General features: G+C 41.6%; 1 protein-coding gene across 1 annotated transcript in view; it reads right to left on the minus strand.

Moving 5' to 3' along the window:
* Window positions 1–887: 887 nt before the first annotated feature.
* NMNAT3 (nicotinamide nucleotide adenylyltransferase 3) overlaps window positions 888–23,626 on the minus strand; it is a gene marked incomplete at both ends in the record, with an annotated part of 61,632 nt that continues 38,893 nt past the window's right edge. Inside the window, 3 exons of the mRNA XM_079704486.1 lie at window positions 888–1,231; window positions 7,324–7,406; window positions 12,827–13,006. Coding sequence (XP_079560612.1) covers window positions 888–1,231; window positions 7,324–7,406; window positions 12,827–13,006 — 607 coding nt within the window. The remainder of the gene's footprint in view (window positions 1,232–7,323; window positions 7,407–12,826; window positions 13,007–23,626) is intronic.

The following is a 23,626-nucleotide window of genomic DNA, read 5'->3' on the forward strand; positions in this document are numbered from 1 at the left end:
ATGTATTGTATCAAAAATATTGTTTGAGGGGCTTCCCTGGTGGCGCAGTGGTTGAGAGTCCGCCTGCCGATGCAGGGGACACGGGTTCGTGCCCCGGTCCGGGAAGATCCCACATGCTGCGGAGCGGCTGGGCCCGTGAGCCATGGCCGCTGAGCCTGCGCGTCCGCAGCCTGTGCTCCGCAAATGGAGAGGCCGCAATGGGAGAGGCCCGCGTATCGCAAAAAAAAAAAAAAAAAAAAAAAATCTATATATATATATATAGTTTGAGGATCACTACCTAGAAAGATTTTAGTTTAAATTTTATCAATGGCCAGTAGGCAGGCAGACTACGGTTTGTAAAGGAAGATTCAATGTCAATCAGCAAAGTGTTGCTTCCAAATTTTGGACTCCTCCATGAGCATTACTTTGTGGAAACAAAGCACTGACAAAGCCCACTGTTTGGTAATTAGCATACTGTCAAGCCTCTCCAATGAAGACGGGCAAGCTGCACCTGGTCCTAGTTAAAACAAGCTTTGTGGGCAATTCTGATCTGACCCTCAGGGGCCCCCTGGCCTGTGCAGAACTGCCTTCAGTGCGCAGCCATAACTACCATTTACAAAATAAGAAGGCCTCTTCATCCAGAGGTTCTGAGAGCTTTTGTCTAAACCTAATGACCTGCCACACCACTTTAACTTCTGTGATAAATGTCCATCCTTGTGATGCAAACGTTTGCTCCTCCCCGAAGAAGGTATCTCTTCCTGGGACAGAAGATGCCTCACAAACAAAATCATTGTTGAAACAAACCAAATGAAAAATGGAGAGACTCTGGAACACAAAGACTGTAAGCGCCCTGTCCTCAGGACGAGGCCAGTGGAGGAGGAGGTGGCCCTCCCCGGCTCGGCTAACCTTCATTCGTCTCCGGGGCTGGCGTAGAGGTCGTGCTCCTTGATGTAGGCGATGACGGCATCAGGGAGCAGGTACTTGACGCTGTGCCCTTGGCCCAGGGCCCACCGGATGTATGTGGCACTGATCTCGTTCTGCACTGGCTCCCTGGCCAGGTGGATGTTGTCCTGGTACCTCTGCAGGATGGGCGAGCCCGAGATGTACCCCTTTGTGTCGTGCCCTGCCCGGTCCACGCACACCAAGCCGAACTTCTCCACTATTTCCTGGATGTGCTTGTCTTTCCAGAGGTTGGGGGTCTGGAAGGTCTTCAGGACATCTGCTCCGCAGAGGAGCTTCAGCTCAGGCACAGCTGGAAAAACAAGGGTGGATCCCAAGAAAGTTACAGAAGGGTCATGGCCGTGAATGATAACATCATATTCTGTTTGAAATTTTCAAAAAATGCTTTTCTTGGAATGTATGGGGAACTCAATGTCTCCGTGTTCTTGACTTAAAAAGAAAAAGCATGTAAATGAATCTGAAGCTACTTCAGGGACATACAGTTGTAAGTAATACTTTAATCAATAAATCTTTTAACATTGGCAAAGTGCCAAGTAATACAAAATGGATTTTTTTTTTTTTTTTTTTTCAGTGTTATTCCACAAGGCTGTCTGTGGTTGCTGGACCCCATAGCAGAGTCCAAAGGCGGCTGTGCTGTACCTAGAACCCCGTCTTCTGATAGAAGGTGAGGTTCTTAAAGCCCTAGGACTAACAAGTCACTGCCTTTCTCAAAATCTATTTCAGCCCTAATACCTGGTATTTTTATAAGTATAATCTCATCCTAAAGGTTAATTATAAAGGACCTGTGGGTAATTAAAAGGTCTCTAAGACCCCAGCTGGTGACCTTTTCATCTGTTTTCAATAAAACAAAGCTCTAGAACAACTGATCAATGTGGCTAATCCTTTGGCATTTGTGCTACTAGAGAATGATGATTATGATGATTAAAGAATACTTAACATGTATGGGTTGTTTACTGCGGGCACTATTGCTAAGCGCTTTATGTGTTTAATCTCATTTGAGCCTCAGAACAACCTCAGAAGGTATGTGTTATTGTTGTGCCCACTTTGCGGAGGGGGAAACTGAGGCACAGAGAGGTGCATGACTCATTTAAGCAGGGAGTCAGGATTTAAATGCACACAGCCAGCCTCCAGCTGGGGCATTTGAAACCGCTGGGCTCTGCCTCCGCCTGCTGGCAGGAATTGTACATGCATCACCCTGCCTGGATATTCCTGGCACCATTCCTGTTCAGGCCCCCTTTGAATGGGCTAATCGGAAAAGGAAAAACCAAGTCCATGCTAGAAGCAACCAGCAGGACCTCTAGTCCTTCTGGAAGCCAGTTCTAGCTTCAGTGAATGGCAAAGGCTGGGCTTGTAGGGCACAGGCATTTCTCAGTCACCCTGAAATCTCTGCTGGGAGGGGCTTCAGGGATACCAGCTGCTGGGGAAAACCTGATGTAAATGGTCGGTTTAGGATCCTCTATTGTGAAACCTTCGAAGGGATCTGGACGTGGACCAGAGAGATGAGGTTACAAAGGAGCACTAGACCAGCCGTGCACTGGGAAGTCAGAAACTAGAGATGTCATGGACAGGTCAGAGTTCTGGCCTCAGTCGGGCACAGGCTGCTGTGGGGCTGGAGCTGAGATCCTTCTCTGGGCCTCAGTTTCCCCATCCATGAAATGGTGGCACTGGACTTGTTTACTCATTTTAAAGCAGCAGATGTAATTACAGAAAACACACTTCAAACAGTTTAGCAGTGTAACTAGGACTCTAGTGCCAGACTTCTTAGATTCAAATCCTGGCTCTGCCGTTTGACAGCTGTGTGACCTCAAGTTTAAAATGGGGATATTAACAGTACTTATCTCATAGGATTAGCTTAGAATTGAATGAGCTTATAAATGTAAAGCACTTAGAACAGTGCTTGGAACAGAGTAAGTGTGACATATGTTAACTACTGTCTGTTCGTCCGTCCATCCATCCATCCATCCATCCATCCATCCATCCATCCATCTTTACCTACTTATCCACCAATCCATTCATCAGCACATCCATTCAGCACTTATGGAATATCTCCTAAGTACCTGGCCTTTTAAAATCAATAAAACTGCATTTAAAAATTATTCAATAACTTAGACCTTTTTCACTCATTTGGGCTGGTCCCGTTGCTTACAACATGTATGTGGATCCAAACTACTCTGAACCTGTGAGATTTTACTCTAATTTCTTATTTATTTGACCATTGTAATGTAGCAAGAGACCACTGTTTGACCTTTCAAGCAATTGGGTTGCTGTTCTGTGGTCTCCCTATGGGGGAGGTTAAATGATGTGCACTGAATTCCAGGGTCTTCTGGGGTCTGAGGCACGCCTCCCTGTTCCCTCAGGTCAGGGATTCTTCTCCTGTGGATTTTTGTGGGAACGATTTCCACATATCCACTTCGATATTGGATATTGTCTGACTTCATTAACAATGACAGTGTGGAATATGAGTCACTCTGAACCCTTGCCCAGAAGAGACAAGTGCCCACACCTGCCCCGTCCCCCAAGTCAAAGGCATGTCTGTGGGACTGGTGTGATGGCCATACGCGTCTCAGATCCCAACTCTGGGCAGTCCTGTCATCGGGCCCCCCAGAGGTTTTCACATCTCCCTTTCAAATCCATTCACATCACCCTTACAAAATCTGCAGACCGAGTGACTCTGACGGTGAAGTCCAAAGTCTGTAAGTCTGAGGTTTTGAATAAATACTGCCAATTTGGTTTGTCCTAACAGTGACATAGTGACATAAATAGATGTCCGTGGGCATTCTGGGGCAGGGTGCTTTTTGAATGGCCACAGGCTTTGGAAAGCAGATGAAGTGGAGATTAACACAGAAAATGGGAGAGGTGCCACCAGGGCCTTTCCCTTTGAATGTCCAGTTGCCCTAACTCTTTGACATCAAAAAGCACCAACCCTGAGGCCAGTCAGCCCTGGGTTCTAATTTCAGATCTGCGAGGACCCTGGGATAGTTATAGCTGGTGGGTCTGTTTCCTCAGCTGTAGTAGGGATAATAAAGCCTCCTTTGGGCGTTATGGAAGTTGAGTGATGGAGAGAATGCAATGGAAATCTCCTGCTTAGTGCAGGCACCGAGGGTGGTGTCTGGAGCATAGGACTTCTGGGTCTAGACAGGACACCCAAGATGAGGCCAGGTATTGACAACTGAAGGGTGGCACCCATATTAACCTCGGAACAGTCAGTGTGAAATGGAACCAGATGAAGCGTCTGCTCTGGTTGTATGAAAGGAGAATGGGGCTGAGCTGTGCTCGGGCCCCATCAGCCAAGGCAGGGACCACATTCACAAGCGACAGAGGCGGCCTGTTAAAGGACTGAGGCATCATCCACCCCAAAGCATGACGCCCAAGCAGCCCGGGACAAGGCAATTCACACGCCTCTGGGTGAGTCCAAGGAGGACTGCAAATCACAGGAGTGATGGGCAAAGCGGGGCTCCGGCGGCCAGAAAATGCTGAGCTCAGCCCCAGAGGAGAAGAGTGCGTGACAAAATACACGGCACACAAAGTGGTCCTTTAAAAACATGTCACTAGTAACATACAAGCGACCTCATCAAAAGCCAAACTTACGGTGAGAAAAAATCACCTGCCTTTTTTTAATTGCTCTAGTTTTTTTTTTCTGATGACAAACATGAAATCTATGTCAATTATGGGACGTATGGAAAATACATAAGCATTTAAAGTAGAAAATAACAGCAGCAATAATTCTTTCTACAAAAAACTCAATATTTTGGTGTATTTCTTTAGTCTTTTCTATTTAAACATGCAAATAGATGTGAAAGTATATTTATATATTTTTATATACTTGAGATTACACAGTATTGTATCCTGATTTTTTCCCATTCACCTCCTAAATGTTTCTCCATATCATGAAAACCTTTTGTGTGGATTCTTCATCCTATATATACAGAACATCCTATATACATCCTATATATATACATCCTATATATACAGTGTCATTTACTTATACATTCCCTTACATTTAAACACTGAGGTTGCTTTTATTTTCTGCCATTCTAAAAATTGCCACGATAAACATCTTTCTGCATGTCTTCATCCCAATTTCTAATCATCTCCTCAGCCAGATTCCTAGAAGGGGAATGTATCAAGCAAAGGGCACACACATTTTTAAGGCCCCTGCTCTATTTTGGTAAATTGAAAAGCTCACTTTTCATTCAATGCAAACTTCCTTTTGTAACAGTTACTTTGGAAGAGAACAAGATGAGCAGGATTTAGGGTTTGAACAGAGAGAAAGGGGATAAGGAACAAACCCCCAACATCATAGGGCCAAACAGAGTGACTAGTAGCCCACTGGAAAGATAAATCCAAAAAGAATGTGGGGTGAGCTCTGGGGGAGGGAAGGACTGGTTTCACCACAGGGAAGTGGGTTCCAACCTGAGCCTCACAGGACAGACAGGTTTTCAACAGGGCAGCCAAGAAGGGAAGGGGGAGGAGGGGCCCACCAGGCAGAGACAGGGATTCTGGAAGCATCTGCAGAGAGGTGAGAAGCTGGGAGCCTAAGCACGGCCCTCCTCCTACCTCACGGGAAGCTACTCCCTTCCTTCGCCGTGGGCTCCAGCATCCTGAATGGCATGCAGTGCCCAGCAAGCACCTCCTGCCTGTGTGCCTTACTCAGCTGCCCCCCTGTCCCCGAAATATCCCCAGCCCCAGATAGCCTGCTGATCCTATGAGTCATGGTGCAGGCGTCACCTCCTCCAGTCCCCCTAATCCATGTCGGAACTCACTGACATTCACAGCCTGTCTCCAGCTCAGGGCAGGGGCTGGGCACCGGTCTCTGTTCTCAGCCAGCATCTCTAGAACCCTATTAGGAGTGACTGCTGAGCCAGAGGGGATTCAGAAAGAAGGCAGAGGGCTGAGAATGCACACTGTGTGCTGTGCTCGGGACTGGGGCACAGATGAGGAGCCCATGCTGGCAATGGAGGGAGGGCAGACAGGGAGACCAGGGGAGTGTACTAAACATTGTAGAAGCTGATCATATAGGAGACTCTGTAGCTCCTTCTTTCTTGGATTCCTACTCTAGTGCACAGTTCCCCAAACTGGCGCTAAAGCAGTTTCCCAGCGTGGCAATTAAGCATCCAGAGTCCCAGGCCCCATTCCTCCTCAGCAGGTCTGAGGCATGGCCTGGGAATTAGCATTTTTAACAAGCCTCACAGGTGATTCTGCTCTGAGTGGTCCTTTGACCAGCATTCAGGAACTGCTGCAGGAAACCTTTAGGGCGTTTTCAAGTCCTTTTAATTAATTGATTAATTATAAACATATATATATATTCTTTTTCAGATTGTTTTCCATTATAGGTTATTACAAGATATTCAGTATAATTCCCTGTGCTATACAGTAGGTCCTTGCTGTTTACCTATTTTATATATATAGTAGTGTGTATATGTTAATCCCAAACTCCTAATGTATCCCCACCCACCCTTCAAGTCCTTTTAGAAGACTGTTTCCCAGTCTGTGTTCTGGGGAGCACTGGTTCTGAGAAATACTAATATGCATTAAAAAGAGTCCCATGATTAAAAAGTGCTAAGAACGGCTGCGAGCCTCTTCCCTTTCTTTCAGAGTCACAACGCACATGAACATAGTAAGGCTCTGAAAAGTCCTGCCGTAAAGACACCACTTTAAGTCTGTTTAACCGTGACATTCTGGAGCCCTTCTAATAGGGAAATAGTGTCCTACCAACTAAAGGTGGGAGAGCTGCTGGAGTGTTGGCCCAGTGGGACCAGCGGTTCCCTGCTCATGGCACATCCTGCCCCCCGCCCCCCATCACTGGTGCTCCTGCTTACGTGCCTGAGGGGCTATGCATTTGACCCCCGGTACCAGGGCTGTCATGGGAGGTACTCTGAAATCACAGCTGACAAGATTCCATCAAACACCAGGAGTTGACAACAGGGTAGAAACCCAGGGCTACAAATTAAAAGGATAATCCAAATCGACTTTACATGCCTTAAAAATAGGTTTCCTCTTCCAAGTAAAACACTGAGTAACACTGCTATAAAGTATTAGTTTAAGGGATATAATGGCACATTTTGTTTTCAAAAAGGCTAAGGCTTTCAAAAGCAGCCCAGCAGCACCCAGAAGTTTATCTCTGTGTAGCCCTGACTGTAATCCAGGTCACAAGCACAAGTCACAAGTGTAGGTAAACTCCTTTGGGGCAGAAAATCCCAATTTAGCATAACAATTTACAAGGGATGGTGGCAGATTGGTTAGTTTGACCTTTCAACGTGGGAAGTGTCACCCCTAGCAGGCTTCGAAAACTCTTATCTGTGCCCAGGGGGCTGTGACTCCCGTTGGCTCTTACCCGAAGCCCTGACATCTCACCCTCCCACAAAGGAGAGGGTCAGCACCCACCTGCGGGGGCTGGAGAGTCAACCTTGCCTTGGTCCAGGCCTTCCTTCCAGGGCAGAGATCTGAGCAGTTCGCTGTGATGATGCCTGTGTTGTAAGCATATGGGTTCAGGGGGCATCCATGTGGCCTACAGTTCCCCCAAACCACCCAGGGGGGGTCTCTGATTTTAGGTCTCAACCTGCTTTTGTCCATTTTAGGTAGCTCATTCCATAAATATTTGCTGAAGGCCTACTATGTGCCAGGCCCTGTGCCAGGTGATGCGTCTGGGTCCTCACAGACCCCCGCATCCAAGGCAGCTCACTGCCTTCTGTGAGCCCCGACTGAAAGGAGGAAATGAGCAGATTTCTACTCTTTCAGTATTTTCTTTCACTACCTCACTTTTTACAAAAAACTGAATAGGGATTACGGACCTGGGCTATTAGAATCAGACCTGAGTTCAAAATACAAATTTTCAGTTGTAAAGCTGGGATAATACACCTACTTTTTAGACTTTAGTGAAGGTACATGAGCTAACACGCAGCAAGCACTGGCACAGTGCATGGCCCACAGCTGCCTCTCAAGATAGAGGCTCTCTCGGATCATGAGCTGGTACTTTAGAATTTGACAGGGTGATGCTCAGAGCCTGGCTTGGAGCCAGACTGCCTGGGTTGAATCCCAGCTCCCCCGCCGGCCAGCGGTGGGATCCCGGGTGGGCGGTTTCCAGTCTCGGCACCTGCAAAACGAGGAATGATGACAGTGCCAGCTTCCCACGGATGGTTATGAAGATGAAAGGAGTTTTGTACATGCAAAGCCCACAAAGTGGTGTGCAGCACAGAGGGAACCTCATTACGTGCTAGCAGTTCAGATACGATTAGACTTACACCCATAGGGCAGGCCCGGCTCTTTAAGCAATCTATGTTCTGCAAATCAAGAGATACCTGTGCCTTCTTCTTTTCAACAGAGCACAGGTAATCACTATGTCTTGTATCAATCTGATCTTCCATCTTCCACCTCCCGTATTAACTAGAGCTGTGTTTGGGAAGAAGTGCCTGGTGGGAGAAGCATGTGTTTGTAGCCAGAGTGGCTGGGTTCAAGTTTAGGCTCTCCTGCTCCTACGAGCCTGGGTGAGTCACAAACACCCTCAGGGCCTCACTGACCTCTGTTAATTGGTCAGGAAAGTTAATGCCGGCCTTGTCTACCCTGAGTATCACAAGACCATGAAGGCGCAAAGGCTTCTCCCCGGCTGGGGAAGCGGCTGATGCTGATTATTATTTGGAGCGGGTGCAGTGTAGAGGTTAAGTTCTAGAATGAGATTGCCTGGGTTGCAATACTGGTTCCAACTAGGAGCTGTGGAATCTTGGTGGGTGCCTTAAGCAATCTGCCTCCACTTTCCTCATCTGTAGAATGGCAGACAATGACAGTACCCACCCCAGAGAGCTGTTGTGAGGATGAATTAAAGAGCTTAGCACAGCCCATCCACAGAAAAGTGCCCAGTCAACGTTAGCTGTTATTAGTATCCTTACTCTCAGTCTGTCTTCCCCACCAGATTGTGAACAAGGAGCTCATGTAATTCATCCTTATATTCTTGGTGCCTAGGGAACTGCTTAGTAAAGTCAGCTGAATTCACGAAGGATGGAAGGGGGGTAAATACATTTAATTCAGGTCCAGATTCCCTCCTGATGGTCTCAGAGACTCAGCTGAGTCTTCTCAGGGCCCTGCTGAACTAGTCTGTGTTTCCATTACTGTCTTATTGCTTTAGTTTTAGAAAGCTTCACCTCTGAGGATTCACTCCCGGGTTAGCCTGGAATCTCGCATCAGACTGAAGTAGGTTTGGGTCTCACCTCCACTTTCTCGCTGTAGGACTGTGAGTATGTTGCTGACCCTTTCCGAACCTGTTTTCTCATCTGTGAAAGGAGGCCAAACTCACCTACTTCTCAGAGTTGCTGAGCTGACTAGATATTATATACTTGGCACACACAGTAGGTGATCAGTGAAAGCTGGTATTATTTTATTTTACTTCCCTTGATGTTCCTGGTTCAAGTTGACCCTACTTTGAATATTAGCTGGAGCTCTGAACTCTGGTGTGCAAATGATTTCAACGCCAAATGCATCTTCCTCACAGACCTCCACTCCGCCTTTGTTTGGTGGGAGGTCATTGCTTCCTCTTGTTGCCTGCCTGAGGGGCACCCTGGTGTGCCCAGCCTTGGGCCTGATGACTGCCCCTGGCAGCATGTTCTCTGTGTCCTCAGCAGTCCCTGGTCTCCAACTATACCCAATCAGAAGGTTACTGTGGCAGAAGCAGAGTCAGCCACATCGTGGTCCCACCCGTAGATCACTGGTTTTGAAGATGGCCATAAGCATGGCTTCAGAGTTCAACAGACTAGGGCTCCACCACTTGCTTATTTGTTGTGTGACTGGGGTTAACTTAGCCTCTCTGAGCCTCAGTTTACTCATCTGTAAAATGAGGACGACATAAGAGCATGTTTGCCAAGGGGCACATGAGCTGCTGCTGGACCACATCAAATGGCATCGTGACGAGGCCCTCCCTCAGCATGGGGAGAGGGCAGGTGAGATCAGTTATCAAGTGCCCTAAAAGCATGAAAGCTGGCCCAGGTTCCTTAAAAAATTAGAGTAAAAATAAAAAACCTACTAAGGAGAAAAAGAATACTCAATAAGCCCTACAGTGAACTGACTTCATAGTGACATATATCACTGTCACCATGATGTAGATTCACTGCTGAGTCCACCAAGAGGATACTAATGGAGCAAAGGGTGGGGTGGATTTCTACAATGCTTCTAGAATCACCTAACTTTACAATTTTAACCAGATTTTCAATCTTAAAAAAATGATTTTGGTAATTTTAGGAAAACATTAGTAATTAAACAAATTTTCTAATGAAGCCCACCCCAAATACTGACAAAAATCTTAATCAGCTATCTGATAAAACAGTGTTGACTGTATCAGTGGATTCTCAACATTGGCTGCACAAAATAAATCATTTGGGGACCTTTAAAAGTACCCATGCCTAGACCCTGTCCCAGAAAAATCAAAATCTCCGGTAGGGGAGGGTGAGCATTTAGAAATAGCTTCCCAGGTGATTCTTACAGCCAGGATTGAGACCACTGGTTTGGACTGATCCCAGTACTAATCATAAGCATGATTCACACACTTGGTGACTGAGGCTGTGGATCTCAACCCTGGCCACACATTAGAATCACCAGGGAGCTCTTAAAAATCCTAAGGCCCCATCCTAGACCAATGACATCTCAGTCTCTGGGGTAAGACTCAGGCTTCCGTACTTTTTTGTTTGTTTTTTGGGTTTTTTTTTGCGTTATGCAGGCCTCTCACTGTTGTGGCCTCTCCAATTGCAGAGCACAGGCTCCAGACGTGCAGGCCCAGCGGCCATGGCTCACGGGCCCAGCCGCTCCGCGGCATGTGGGATCTTCCTGGACCGGGGCACGAACCCGTGTCCCCTGCATCGGCAGGCAGACTCTTAACCATTGTGCCACCAGGGAAGCCCAGGCTTCCGTACTTTTGAAAGCTCCCTAGGTGATTCAAGGTGCAGCCAGGGCTGAGAAGCACTTGTCTAAAGGGTACAGTAAAAAAAAAAAAAAAGAAAAAGAATGTGTCCTGTAAAATCTTAAAAAAAAGCATTTTGCAGCAGGATATTAATTACGTGGTACTGCGGTCAAATCCTACTTACCTACCTGTGAATGGCTTATCTGTTATGAGGAGACATTATGGGCCTGTTAGGGATGCAGGGAAGGTAGCTAACGTTATTAAGCACCTACTATAAACCAGGTGTTTTCCGACATCATCTCATGTAGTTCATACAGTATCCCAGTGAAGTAGGTGGTGTCATCCCCATCTTATTAGGTGAGGAATTGAGGCTCAGAGAGGCTAACTCATTTACATCAAGTCACTTCGATTGTAAATTTGGCTCCAAGATCTGGGCCCGAGGCCACACTGCCCCTCACAGGGTGGAAAAGGAGAGCGTCTCTTTGTTTCTGACTACGTATTAAAGCTAAATGATTTGTTGGATTATCTGATTTGTTTCTACTCCCCTCTGTTAGCCTAGATAAATGAGAGCTGACTACACTGTTTATTCTAAAAGAGTGATCTAGGTGTAAATGTATTACTTAAGTTAAAAAAAAAAGAGAAGCATAGATCTAACAATTATTTCATATTTGCTCTCCTTCAATTTGACAACAGATTTTGAAGTAGCACTGTAACTGCTCAATGCTTCTAGCTGGTTCTTTCCCCAGTAAAGGGTAAGTAATAAGAACCAGGATGTGGAAACTAAATGTTTACCTTTGCTTAAAAAGGCAAACATTTTTCTCCCAAGTGACTTTGAAGATTAGTAAAAAATAAAAACCAGGGCTTCCCTGGTGGCGCAGTGGTTGAGAGTCTGCCTGCCGATGCAGGGGACAAGGGTTCGTGCCCCTGTCCGGGAAGATCCCACGTACCCTGGAGCGGCTGGGCCCGTGAGCCATGGCCGCTGAGCCTGCGCATCCGGAGCCTGTGCTCCGCAGCGGGAGAGGCCACAACAGTGAGAGGCCCGCGTACCGCAAAAAAAAAAAAAAAAAAAAAAGTAAAAAAAATAAAAAATATAAATAAATAAATAAAAACCAATCAAAATTGTGGACAGGGCTGTCAGTCATTTAACCTGGTCCCTTGTGTCTCCTATTCTCTGACAATCCTAGTGCTTCCACACAGATCAAGACACAGCCCACAGTTTGCAATCCCTTCCAGCAGAGCTGGCTGTCATTAGTGACAGGCAGCCCCGCCTCACAATCCCCTCCGACGGGCAGGACAAGTGAGACTTCTTGCTTCTCTAGCAATCTCCCAGGAAAGCTTCCCAGACAAAAGTCAGAGACCCACTGTCCTAAAATACAGGGCTTTTAAACGGCTGCATTACTTGTGCTGAATGCTAATAGCAGTTCTAAAAGAAAAAAAAATCCTGTGTAATTATTTCTAGATTCATAGTTTTTTCTTAAAGTCTAGATTTATAGAACCTAGGATTTGTACACTTGGAAAAGATGGCCTACTACGTAGATGCAGTTTTCAACCTAGTCAGTGATGACAATAATAAAGGGTCTCACTTACTGAGTATGATTATGTGTTTCTGGGTCAGAAAAGTGATTTACATTTTCGTAATGCTCATTAGGTTATGCTGTCCCCGTTTTGCAAGTGAGAAATGTGTCCCAGAGAAATGTCATGTGCCTAATGTCACACAGCTACTGAGTGGCGGCCCTGGAGCCTAGATGCTACAACCCTCTGAAACAAGATGGGGCTTTCCCACAAAGTGTACCCTGAAGGGAGTGGTTTGTGATTTTTCCACTTAGGACCTCTCTGAGAATGTGAATCTGTTGGTCTCTCTCCCTCTAAGGAGAAACTCTTGCAGGATTTGGATGAGAGGGGCCGGCTGAAGCCCCACTCAACACTCCATCCCTGCCTGTCACCCTGTGGGCTCTGCAGACGTGACCGTGGCCCCTGCTCATCCCAAGAGCACATGCCCACCGTTACCTCAGCACCTTGACTGTCTCCGTCCACTGCACCTGCTCACTCTCCCAGGGGTCCACCTGGATCCAGTCGGACGTCTGCAGGGCCAGCCGGGCCATGGCCACCCGGTGCCGGGCAGCCACGAGGTCCTTCTTTCCGTAGCTGTCATTGACAGGAGAGATGATACCCCCGATCACCTGGTACCTGCCTAGGCAGCAGAGAGCAGTGGTGTTGCTGGTACAGGACCTTGTCACCTGGCAGCTGGAATTCAGGCAGGTGCTAAAAATCTTGGGGTCTCGTCCTGAGTGGGATCAGACCCTAGCATTCTCTGCTGGGCGGCCCAGCTCCCTTGGGCCAGGTAAAGGTGCTACCTCAGGAACCACATGCCTCTCCTCCAGAGGCTACTACACCCTGGAGTAGCTCAGAGGATGCCGTGAGGGTGGAGCTGAGGCAAGGCTCCCAGATAGCAATGTGGGCGGTTAGGGTCAGAATATGTTGGAGGAACACGATGACTCCCCCTGCGTGGGACTTACAGGGGCACTACTGTCCTCTAATCATGTTTGGGACAATAGTTACACATGGTTTCTTAGCTCAAATAGGGGATTTTGTGGATCAAAGAGAAAGGATGATATTTAGCCTGGACCAGGTGGGTGGGTGATGGGATGCAGACTCACTGCACAGGCCCACCATTGGCTTTGGAGGACTGTGCTGTTAAGGGAATGGGAAGGCCTACTTTGGAAAAGATGGGAGCCGTCTGATGAGAGATGCTGCATGGCTCAGTGACTGAAGAATGGGGCATTACAGGTTTAGAGCTGCAGTGAACTGTAGAAGCTACAGAGAACCACCATGGAAAGGGTATGAATGGGCCTCAGAGAGACTGTGGCTGGGACTCGGGTGAAGCTCTAGTTCTCTCACTCACTAGGATGTCTTAAGCAAATTACCAAGCTATTTGCAAAAATAAAACACTTAGCCATTTGAACTTCAGTTTTCCTACCTGTAAAATGGGATAATGCCTGCTTGGCAGGACCTTGTGGTAAGGATGAAATTAGATAATGTTTAGGAGGGGAGATAATATTTTGACTTTGTATATGATACATTTAAAAAAATTGTATTATAAAATATCATATGCATATAAAAGGGCATAGAGTTTGACAAAGAGTTATAAAGTATATCCTGTTCTAATCCTCACCTAGGTTAAGATACAGAAGTTCTCTAGCACAGCCTCCACACTCTGATGGAAGCTCATTACTATTCTTACTTTTATAATATTAATTCTCTTGCTTTCCTTTATAGCTTTACCATGTATTTATGCATCCTTAAGAAACACAGGTTGATTTTGCCTGCTTTTGAAACTTTTAAATATGGAGTCGTACTGAATGTATTCTTTCATTAAGCCTTTTTCACTTTGATAAAATTCATGTAGTACAACCAGTTTTATTGCTGCATAATATTCTTTTGCATGATTATATACCAAAGAATTGACCTATCTTACTGTTGATGGATTTGGTTTGATTCTGGCTTTAGACAGTTACCAACAATGCTGCTATGAAAATGCTTGCACAAGTCTCCCTGTGTGCACAAGCATATCTTTCTTAGGATATGTACCTAAGAGTGGAACTGCTAAGTCATTGGGTAGATGTATTTGCAGCTTTACTAGATAATGCCAAACACTTTTCTAAAATGGTTATAGATATTTACTCTCCAACCAGCGGTGTATGAGCGTTCACTTGCTTCACACCATCGAGCAAATAACCATACAGGGTTATTGTCAGGATTTTCCCATCTGATAGATGTGTAGTTATATCTCATTGTGGTTTTAATGTTCCTTTTCCTGCTTACCAATGAGCCTGAGCATTTATTCATATATATTATTAAACATTCAAGCTTAATTTTTTTGCCAAGTGCCTGTTCAAACCTTTTGCCCATATTTTCAGTTGTCTGCCTTTTTGTCATTGATTTGTAAAGTTCTTCATCTATTCCAAATATTAGCCCTTTGTTGGTTGGTTATATGTGTCATAAATACCTTCTCTCACTTGATGGCTTGTCTTATTCTTTTTATGGAATCCTGCGAAAACAAACGTTCTTAATTTTTATGTAGTTGGGTTGTTAGTTCTTTTCCTTTATGGCTAGTGCATTTTGTGTTATGAGGACATTTTCCTATATGATCTCATAAAAGCTTTATAGTTTTGTTTTTCACATTTGTGTCTCTGTGCATGATGTGCATCCTATTAAATTATTTTCCATTTGGATAGTCAATTATTCCAGCATCATTGACCAAAAAGACCTCTTCTGCCCCACTGCTGTGCCTTGTCACTCGTGTGGAACTCCTAGTGTCCATCTGAGCATGGGCCTGTTTCTCCGCTCTCTGTTCTGCTATGTGGCTGTATTTGCCATCCTTGTACAATGTCACACTGCCTTGTTTAATAGAGCTTTAGTACACATCTTGATATCTGGTTAAGTAAATCCTCCCACCTGTTATTCAAGAGTGTCTTCGCAATTCTTGACTTTTTGCATTTTCCACATAAATTTTAGAAAGCACTTGTCAAGTTCCACAAAGATGGAACAGCTCCCCAGCCCCCCAAAAAACCTGCTGAAATTTGATAGGAATTGAATCAAATCTATAATTCAATTTAGGGAGAACTGACATTTTTACAATAATGAGTCTTCCAATCCACGAGCATGGTATATCTTTCCATTTGTTTAGGTTTTCTTAAATGTTTCTAAATAAAATTTTACAATTTTTCTTGTAGCACACTGAACACATCTTTTGTAAGATTTATTCCTAGATTCTTGATCTTTTTGATGCCACTACAAATGGCATTTTTAAAGTTTTAAAGCTGACTTTTTTTCCTGCTGTTGATATGTAGAAATATAATTGATTTAGGTATCTTGAATGTGTATCTAGTAAATTTGCTAAACTCTCTCATTAATTCTAATAGTTTATCTGCAGAATCTTTTGAAGCTTCTATGTCCAAAATAATACCATCTGAAAATACTGACAATTTTGCTGTTTCATTTCCAATCCTTTTACATTTTACTTTTCTTGTTACATTGTTTAAGGCCTCTAGAATAATGCCATATAGAGATGGTGTTAGCAGGCATCCTTGTGTTATTCCCACTATCAGAGGAAAAACTTTCAAGTTTCATTATTACGTATGATGTTTGCTGCAAGTTTTCTGTAGATATCCTTTTTCAGTTGTGGCAGAGACCATGCCATGTGTTCATTAAGACCCATTTTTATTTTTCCTCTTTCTGGGCATATAGGAAGCTAATATTTCTGTTCCTCTTGAAATTAGGTTGTGTTTTTGTGATTTGAATGAGTTATAGTCATTGGGACGTGGGTGGAAGTGATGTATGCCCCATGTAGACTTGGCCATAAAAACTCTTGCATGACACTCTAGCTCTTCATAGTGAATCTGAAAGCTGCAATTAAGATAGCAAAGCATATGGGGCCTACCAGGATACCTGAGACACAGCTTGGAAGGGAACTACCCTGTAGATCTTCTGAACCTACACAGGATTTATCTGATGAGAGATAAATTTATTTAATGTGTTAAGCTCCTCAACTTGGGGGATTTGTTACTGCAACTTAGCCTGGTCTATCCTGACAAATATGTTATTTTAAAAGAGACATTTAATATCCCAAATATATAAAGAACACATACAACTCAACAATAAAAAAAAGCAATTTGAAAGTGGGCAGAGGAGCTGATGGACATTTTTCCAAAGAAGACATACAGATGACCAACAGGCACATGAAAAGATGCTCAACATCACTAAACATCATGGAAATGCAAATCAAAACCACAGTGAGATATCACCTCACACCTGTCAGAATGGCTATTATCAAAAAAGACAAGAAATATGTGTTGGTGAGGATGTGGAGAAAAGGGAACCTTCTTGCATTGTTGGTGGGAATGTAAATTGGTGCAGCCACTGCAGAAGACAGTATGGAGATTCCTCAAAAAATTAAGAATAGAACTACCATACAATCCAGCTATCCCACTTCTGTATATTTTTCCAAAGAATACAAAAATACTAATCTGAAAATATATACATACCCCTATGTTCCCTGCAGCATTATTTACAATAGCCAAGACAAGGAAGCAACCTAAGCGCCCATCAACAGATGAATGGATAAAGGAGTTGGGGTGTGTGTGTGTGTGTGTGTGTGTGTATATATATATATATATATATATATACACACACATATGCACACATACATACACAATGGAATACTACTCAGCCAGAAAAGAGATGAAATCTTGCCATTTGTTAGAACGTGGATGGACCTTGAGGGTATTATGCTAAGTGAAATAAGTCAGATGAAGAAAGACAAATACTGTATAATTTCACTCATATATGGAATATAAAAAACTAATAAACTAAAAAAATAATAATAATGAACAAAGGAAACCAAACAAAAACAAACACAAACCCGTAGATACAAAGAACAGAGTAGTGGTTACCAGAGGGGGAGGAGTGGAGGGAGGGTGAAATGGGTGAAGGAGATCAGTCTCCTTCACCATACATGTCTCCTGTATGGTGACAGATGGAAACTAAATCTTTGATGGTGAGCACTTTGTAGGGTATACAAAAGTAGAAATATTGTACACATGAAACTTCCATAATGTTATATATCAATGTTACCTTTATAAAATAAAAAAGAGACATTCCCAGCTAGTCACAGTTTGAGCTTTTGTCATAAATGAATTCTCTGAAACTCTTGAAATGACTGTGTGATATTTCTCCTTTAGTCAGTTAATACAGTGCATTGCATTGATTAACCTTTTAATCTTTAACATTGCATTCCTGAGATAAACTCAGTTTGGTCAAGATATATTATCTTTTTAATGTGTTGATGGATTCACTCTGCTAATATATATTTAGGAAGCAAGAGAAGTCTATAATTTTATTTTTCTCTTAATGTCCTAATCAGGTTTTGGTATCAAGGTCATGCTAGCCTCATAAGAAGTGTTGGGAGTCCCCTCCTTTTCCTATGCTCTGAAATAGCTTGTGTAGGATTGAAATAACATTTTTTCCATTAAGTGTTTTCTAGAACCCATCAGTGAAGTCTTCATGAGGTTGGAGTCTAATTTGTGTGAAATTTTTTGACTAATGATTTAATTTCTTTAATGGTTGTAAAATGATTCAGATTTTTATTTCTTCATTATACTTTTTGGCAACTTGCATTTTTTCTAGGATTCTTTTCATTATATCTAAATTTTGAAATGTACTGGCATAAGGTTGTTTCCAATATTCTCTTATTTGTTTAGTGTTGACACCATCTGTAGGGATGTTCTTTTCATTCCTAATGTTGGTTGTGTTTCCATTCTTTTTCCTTGCTCAATCTTGCTAGAGGTTTATAATCTTATTAGTCTTTTCAAAGAACCAACTTTTGGCTTTATTGCTCTTCTCTACTGAATGTTTGTTTTCCATTTCATCAATTTCTGTTCTATTTTTATTAATTCTATCCTCCTACTTTCTTGGTGCTACTTTGTTGTTCTTTTCCTAACTCCTGGTGAAGGATACTCACCTAATTTGCCATTTATCTTCTTTTCTAATAAACACAGTTCTGGCTATAAAAATTCCCTCTAAGCACGACTTTACTTGTATTCTTTAAGCATGACTTTACTTGCATTTACTTTTTGATATGTAGTGTTTTCATGATCATTCAGTTCAAAATATTTTCTAATTTTTATCATTACGACTTTTTGATCCATGAACTATTTAGAAGTGTTTTTCCTAATTACCCAACATACTGAGATTTTTGGTAATCTTTTTGTTACTGATTTCTAGCTTAGTTCACTGTAGTCAGAGAACATACTCTATTGATTTCAATCTCTTGAAATATGTTGATACTTGCTTTATGTCCTAGGATATGATCAGTTTTGGTAAATGTTCCATGTGTACTTAAAAAAATGTGTATTCTATGATTGTTGGGTGCAGTGTTCTGTCCATTTACTTAATATTGCTAATTGTTTTGTTTAAATCTATGTTCTTACTGATTTTTTGTCTGCCTGTGTATTATTTATTGAGAGGCATGTTAAAATCTCCAAGATTGTGAATTTTTCTATTTTTCTTTTTAGTTCTTTCAACTTTTGTTTCATATATTTTAATGTTATTAAAATATATGTTATTTAAGTTCCTATATATTTATGATTCTTACATATCTGTGAATCAAGCCTCTTTCTCTCTAGTAATAGTTTTTACTTAAAGTCTATATGCCTGATAGTACTATAGTCTCAACAGTTTTATTTTGATTAGTATATGCATGTCATATATTTTTCACCCTTTTACTTTCAATCTTTCTATACTTTTGTTTTGTAAATAGCCTTTTTGTTTTGTAAAGTCTTTTGTAAATAGCCTAAAGCTGGATTAAAACATTTTGGGGGTCAAATTTGACAGTTACTGACTCTTAATTGGAACGTTAAGTTCACTTACATTTAACGTGAATGCTAACAGATTTAAGTTTAAAGCTACCAACTTCTATTTTCTTTCTTCCCACACAAGTCTATGTTATTTTTTCCTCTTGTCCTGCCTGTGTTTGGGCTTTATTTCATTTTTTTTCCTCTCAGATTGGAATTATATATAGTCTCACATCCAAAGTAAATGAAGACCTTTCCCCTCTTCCTCAACAACATGGGGACTAGAGAGCTCTGTCCATGCTAGTGTTGTACATATTTTAAGCCTATTGTTTCTCCTAACCCTGTTAGACCTTATCATTCTGTTTTATACAACCAATGCTCACTTAAATTTACCCATGTGTTTGCCATTTTCTTTGCACTCCATTTCTCTTTGCATATCAGACATGCTCTCCGGGAATCACTCTCCTTCTGACAGAACATATCCCATAGAATTTCCTTAAGTTAGTGACTTCATGCTTGAAAGACATTTTCAAGATACTACCCTCACACCCAAAATATATTTTCACTGTGTATGAACTAATGGATTGGCAATCATTTTCCTTCAATACTTTGAAGTTATGGTTCTACAGTTTTTTGACTTTCAATTGATGCTATTGAGAAGCCACCTATAATCTATCTGCCATTCCTGTGAAGATAATCTGTATTTCTCTGGTTGCTTTCAATATTTTCTTTGTCTACACAGGGATTTCTGTTTATCCTTCTTTGGGATCACTGGGTTTCTTAAATCTGGGGATTGGTGTCTTTTATTAGACATGAAAAATTCTTAGTTATTATCCCCTCAGAAAATGCCTCTGCCCCTGTACTCTGCCCTCTTCTTCTAGCTCTCTGATTGTGTATATGTAGCCACCATGTCTCCTACCCTCTCTTCTGAAATTAAAAACAAATCTTTTTATCTCTCTCCTCCACTCTTCATAATTTCATTTGATCTATATTCCAGTTCACTAAGTTTGTATTTTTCTATCTCTAGTCTGATTCCAAATTATTCATTGAAATTTTTTTTAAGTCTTTTAATCTAAAAACATGTAAATATCTCCATTTGTCTAGGTCTTCTTTGATTTCTTTCTCAATATTTTTGAAAATTATATAAGTATTTTGTTGATTTGTACCTAAGTATTTCGTTTTATTTAGATCAATTGTAAATGGTATTATGTTTTAAATTTTGGTTCATATGTTTGTTATTAATATACATAAACAAGATTGATTTTTGTTTGTTGATGTTTATCTCACTTATTCTAAGAGATCTAAACAAACAGATTCCTTGGCATTGTGTACATAGATAACCATGTCACATGCAAATAGAGAAAGTTTTATTTCTTCTTTTCCTACATGTATGCCTTTTATTTTCTTTAATTTATTTTTTTATACAGCAGGTTCTTATTAGTCATCCATTTTATACACATCAGTGTATACATGTCAATCCAAACCTCCCAATTCATCACACCACCACTCCCAACCCCCCGCCGCTTTCCCCACCTTGGTGTCCATAGGTTTTTTCTCTACTTCTCTGTCTCAACTTCTGCTCTGCAAACCAGTTCATCTGTACCATTTTCTAGGTTCCACATATATGCGTTAATATACGATATTTGTTTTTCTCTTTCTGACTTCACTCTGTACGACAGTCTCTAGATGCATCCACGTCTCTACAAATGACCCAATTTCATTCCTTTTTATGGTTGAGTAATATTCCATTGTATATATGTACCACATCTTCTTTATCCATTCATCTGTTGATGGGCATTTAAGTTACTTCCATGACCTGGCTTTGTAAATAGTGCTGCAATGAACACTGGGGTGCATGTGTCTTTTTGAATTATGGTTTTCTCTGGGTATATGCCCAGTAGTGGGATTGCTGGGTCATATGGTAGTTCTATTTTTAGTTTTTTAAGGAACCTCCATACTGTTCTCCATAGTGGCTGTATCCATTTACACTCCCACCAACAGTGCAACAGGGTTCCCTTTTCTCCACACCCTCTCCAGTATTTGTTGTTTGTAGATTTTCTGATGATGCCCATTTTAACTGGTGTGAGGTGATACCTCATAGTAGGTTTCATTTGCATTTCTCTAATAATTAGTGATGCTGAGCAGCTTTTCATGTGTTTCTTGGCCATCTGTATGTCTTTGGAGAAACGTCTATTTGGGTCTTCTGCCCATTTTTGGATTGGTTTGTTTGTTTTTTTAATATTGAGCTGCGTGAGCTGTTTATATATTTTGGAGATTAATCCTTTGTCTGATGATTTGTTTGCAAATATTTTCTTCCATTCTGAGGGTTGCCTTTTCATCTTGTTTATGGTTTCCTTTGCTGTGCAAAAGCTTTTAAGTTTCATTAGGTCCCATTTGTTTATTTTTGTTTTTATTTCCATTACTCTAGGAGGTGGATCAAAAAATATCTTGCTGTGATTTATGTGAAAGAGTGTTCTTCCTATGTTTTCCTCTAAGAGGTTTATAGTTCCTGGTCTTACATTTAGGTATCTAATCCATTCTGAGTTTATTTTTGTGTATGGTGTTAGGGAGTGTTCTAATTTCATTCTTTTACATGAAGCTGTCCAGTTTTCCCAGCACTACTTATTGAAGAGACTGTCTTTTCTCCATTGTATATCCTTGCCTCCTTTGTCATAGATTAGTTGACCATAGGTGTGTGGGTTTATCTCTGGGCTTTCTATCCTGTTCCATTGATCTATATCTCTGCTTTTGTGCCAGTACCATATTGTCTTGATTACTGTAGCTTTGTAGTATAGTCTGAAGTCAGGGAGTCTGATTCCTCCAGCTCCGTTTTTTTTCCCTCAAGACTGCTTTGGCTATTCGGGGTCTTTTGTGTCTCCATGCAAATTTTAAGATTTTTTGTTATAGTTCTGTAAAAAATGCCATTGGTAATTTGATAGGGATTGCACTGAATCTGTAGATTGCTTTGGGTAGTATAGTCATTTTCACAATATTTATTCTTCCAATCCAAGACAATGGTATATCTCTCCATCTGTTGGTGTCATCTTTAATTTCTTTCATCAGTGTCCTATAGTTTTCAGCATACAGGTCTTTTGTTTCCCTAGGTAGGTTTATTCCTAGGTATTTTATTCTTTTTGTTGCAATGGTAAATGGGAGTGTTTCCTTAATTTCTCTTTCAGATTTTTCATCACTAGTGTATACGAAGGCAAGAGATTTCTGTGCATTAATTTTGTATCATGCAACGTTACAAAATTCATTGATTAGTTCTAGTAGTTTTCTGGTGGCATATTTAGTATTCTCTATGTATATTATCATGTCATCTGCAAACAGTGACAGTTTTACTTCTTCTTTTCCAATTTGGATTCTTTTTATTTCTTTTTCTTCTCTGATCGCCATGGCTAGGACTTCCAAATCTATGTTGAATAACAGTGGTGAGAGTGGACATCCTTGTCTTTTTCCTGATCTTAGAGGAAATGCTTTAAGATTTTCACCATTGAGAATGATGTTTGCTGTTGGTTTGTCATATATAGCCTTTTTTATGTTGAAGTAGTTTCCCTCTATGACCACTTTCTGGAGACTTTTTTTTTTTTATCATAAATGGGTGTTGAATTTTATCAAAAGCTTTTTCTGAATCTATTGAGATGATCATATGGTTTTTATTCTACCATTTGTTAATATGGTGTATCACATTGATTGATTTGTGTACATTGAAGAATCCTTGCATCTCTGGGATAAATCGCACTTGATCATGGTATATGATCCTTTTAATGTGTTGTTGGATTCAGTTTGCTAGTATTTTGTTAGGATTTTTGCATATATATTCATCAGTGATATTGGTCTGTAATTTTCTTTTATTGTGGTATCTTTGGTTTTGGTATCAGGGTGATGGTGGCCTCATAGAATGAGTTTGGGAGTTTTCCTTCCTCTGCAAGTTTTCGGAAGAGTTTGAGAAGGATGGGTGTTAGCTTTTCTCTAAATATTTGATAGAATTCACCTGTGAAGCCATCTGGTCCTGGAATTTTGTTTCTTGGAAGATTTTTAAACACAGTTTCAATTTCATTACTTGTGATTCATCTGTTCATATTTTCTACTTCTTCCTGGTTCAGTTTTGGAAGGTTATACCTTTCTAAGAATTTGGCCATTTCTTCCAGGTTGTCCATTTTATTGGCATAGAGTTGCTTGTAGTAGTCATTTAGGAGGCTTTGTATTTCTGTGGTGTCTGTTGTCACTTCTCCTTTTTCATTTCTAATTTTATTGATTTGAGTCCTTGCCCTCTTTTTCTTGATGAGTCTGGCTAATGGTTTATCAATTTTGTTTATCTTCTCAAAGAACCAGCTTTTAGTTTTATTGATCTTTGCTATTATTTTCTTTGTTTCTATTTCATTTATTTCTGCTCTGGTCTTGATGATTTCTTTTCTTCTGCTAACTTTGGGTTTTGTTTGTTCTTCCTTCTCTA

This window comes from Hyperoodon ampullatus (genome assembly GCF_949752795.1).
Source record: "Hyperoodon ampullatus genome assembly, chromosome: 5".
In the NCBI taxonomy this organism is placed as follows: Eukaryota; Metazoa; Chordata; class Mammalia; order Artiodactyla; family Ziphiidae; genus Hyperoodon; species Hyperoodon ampullatus.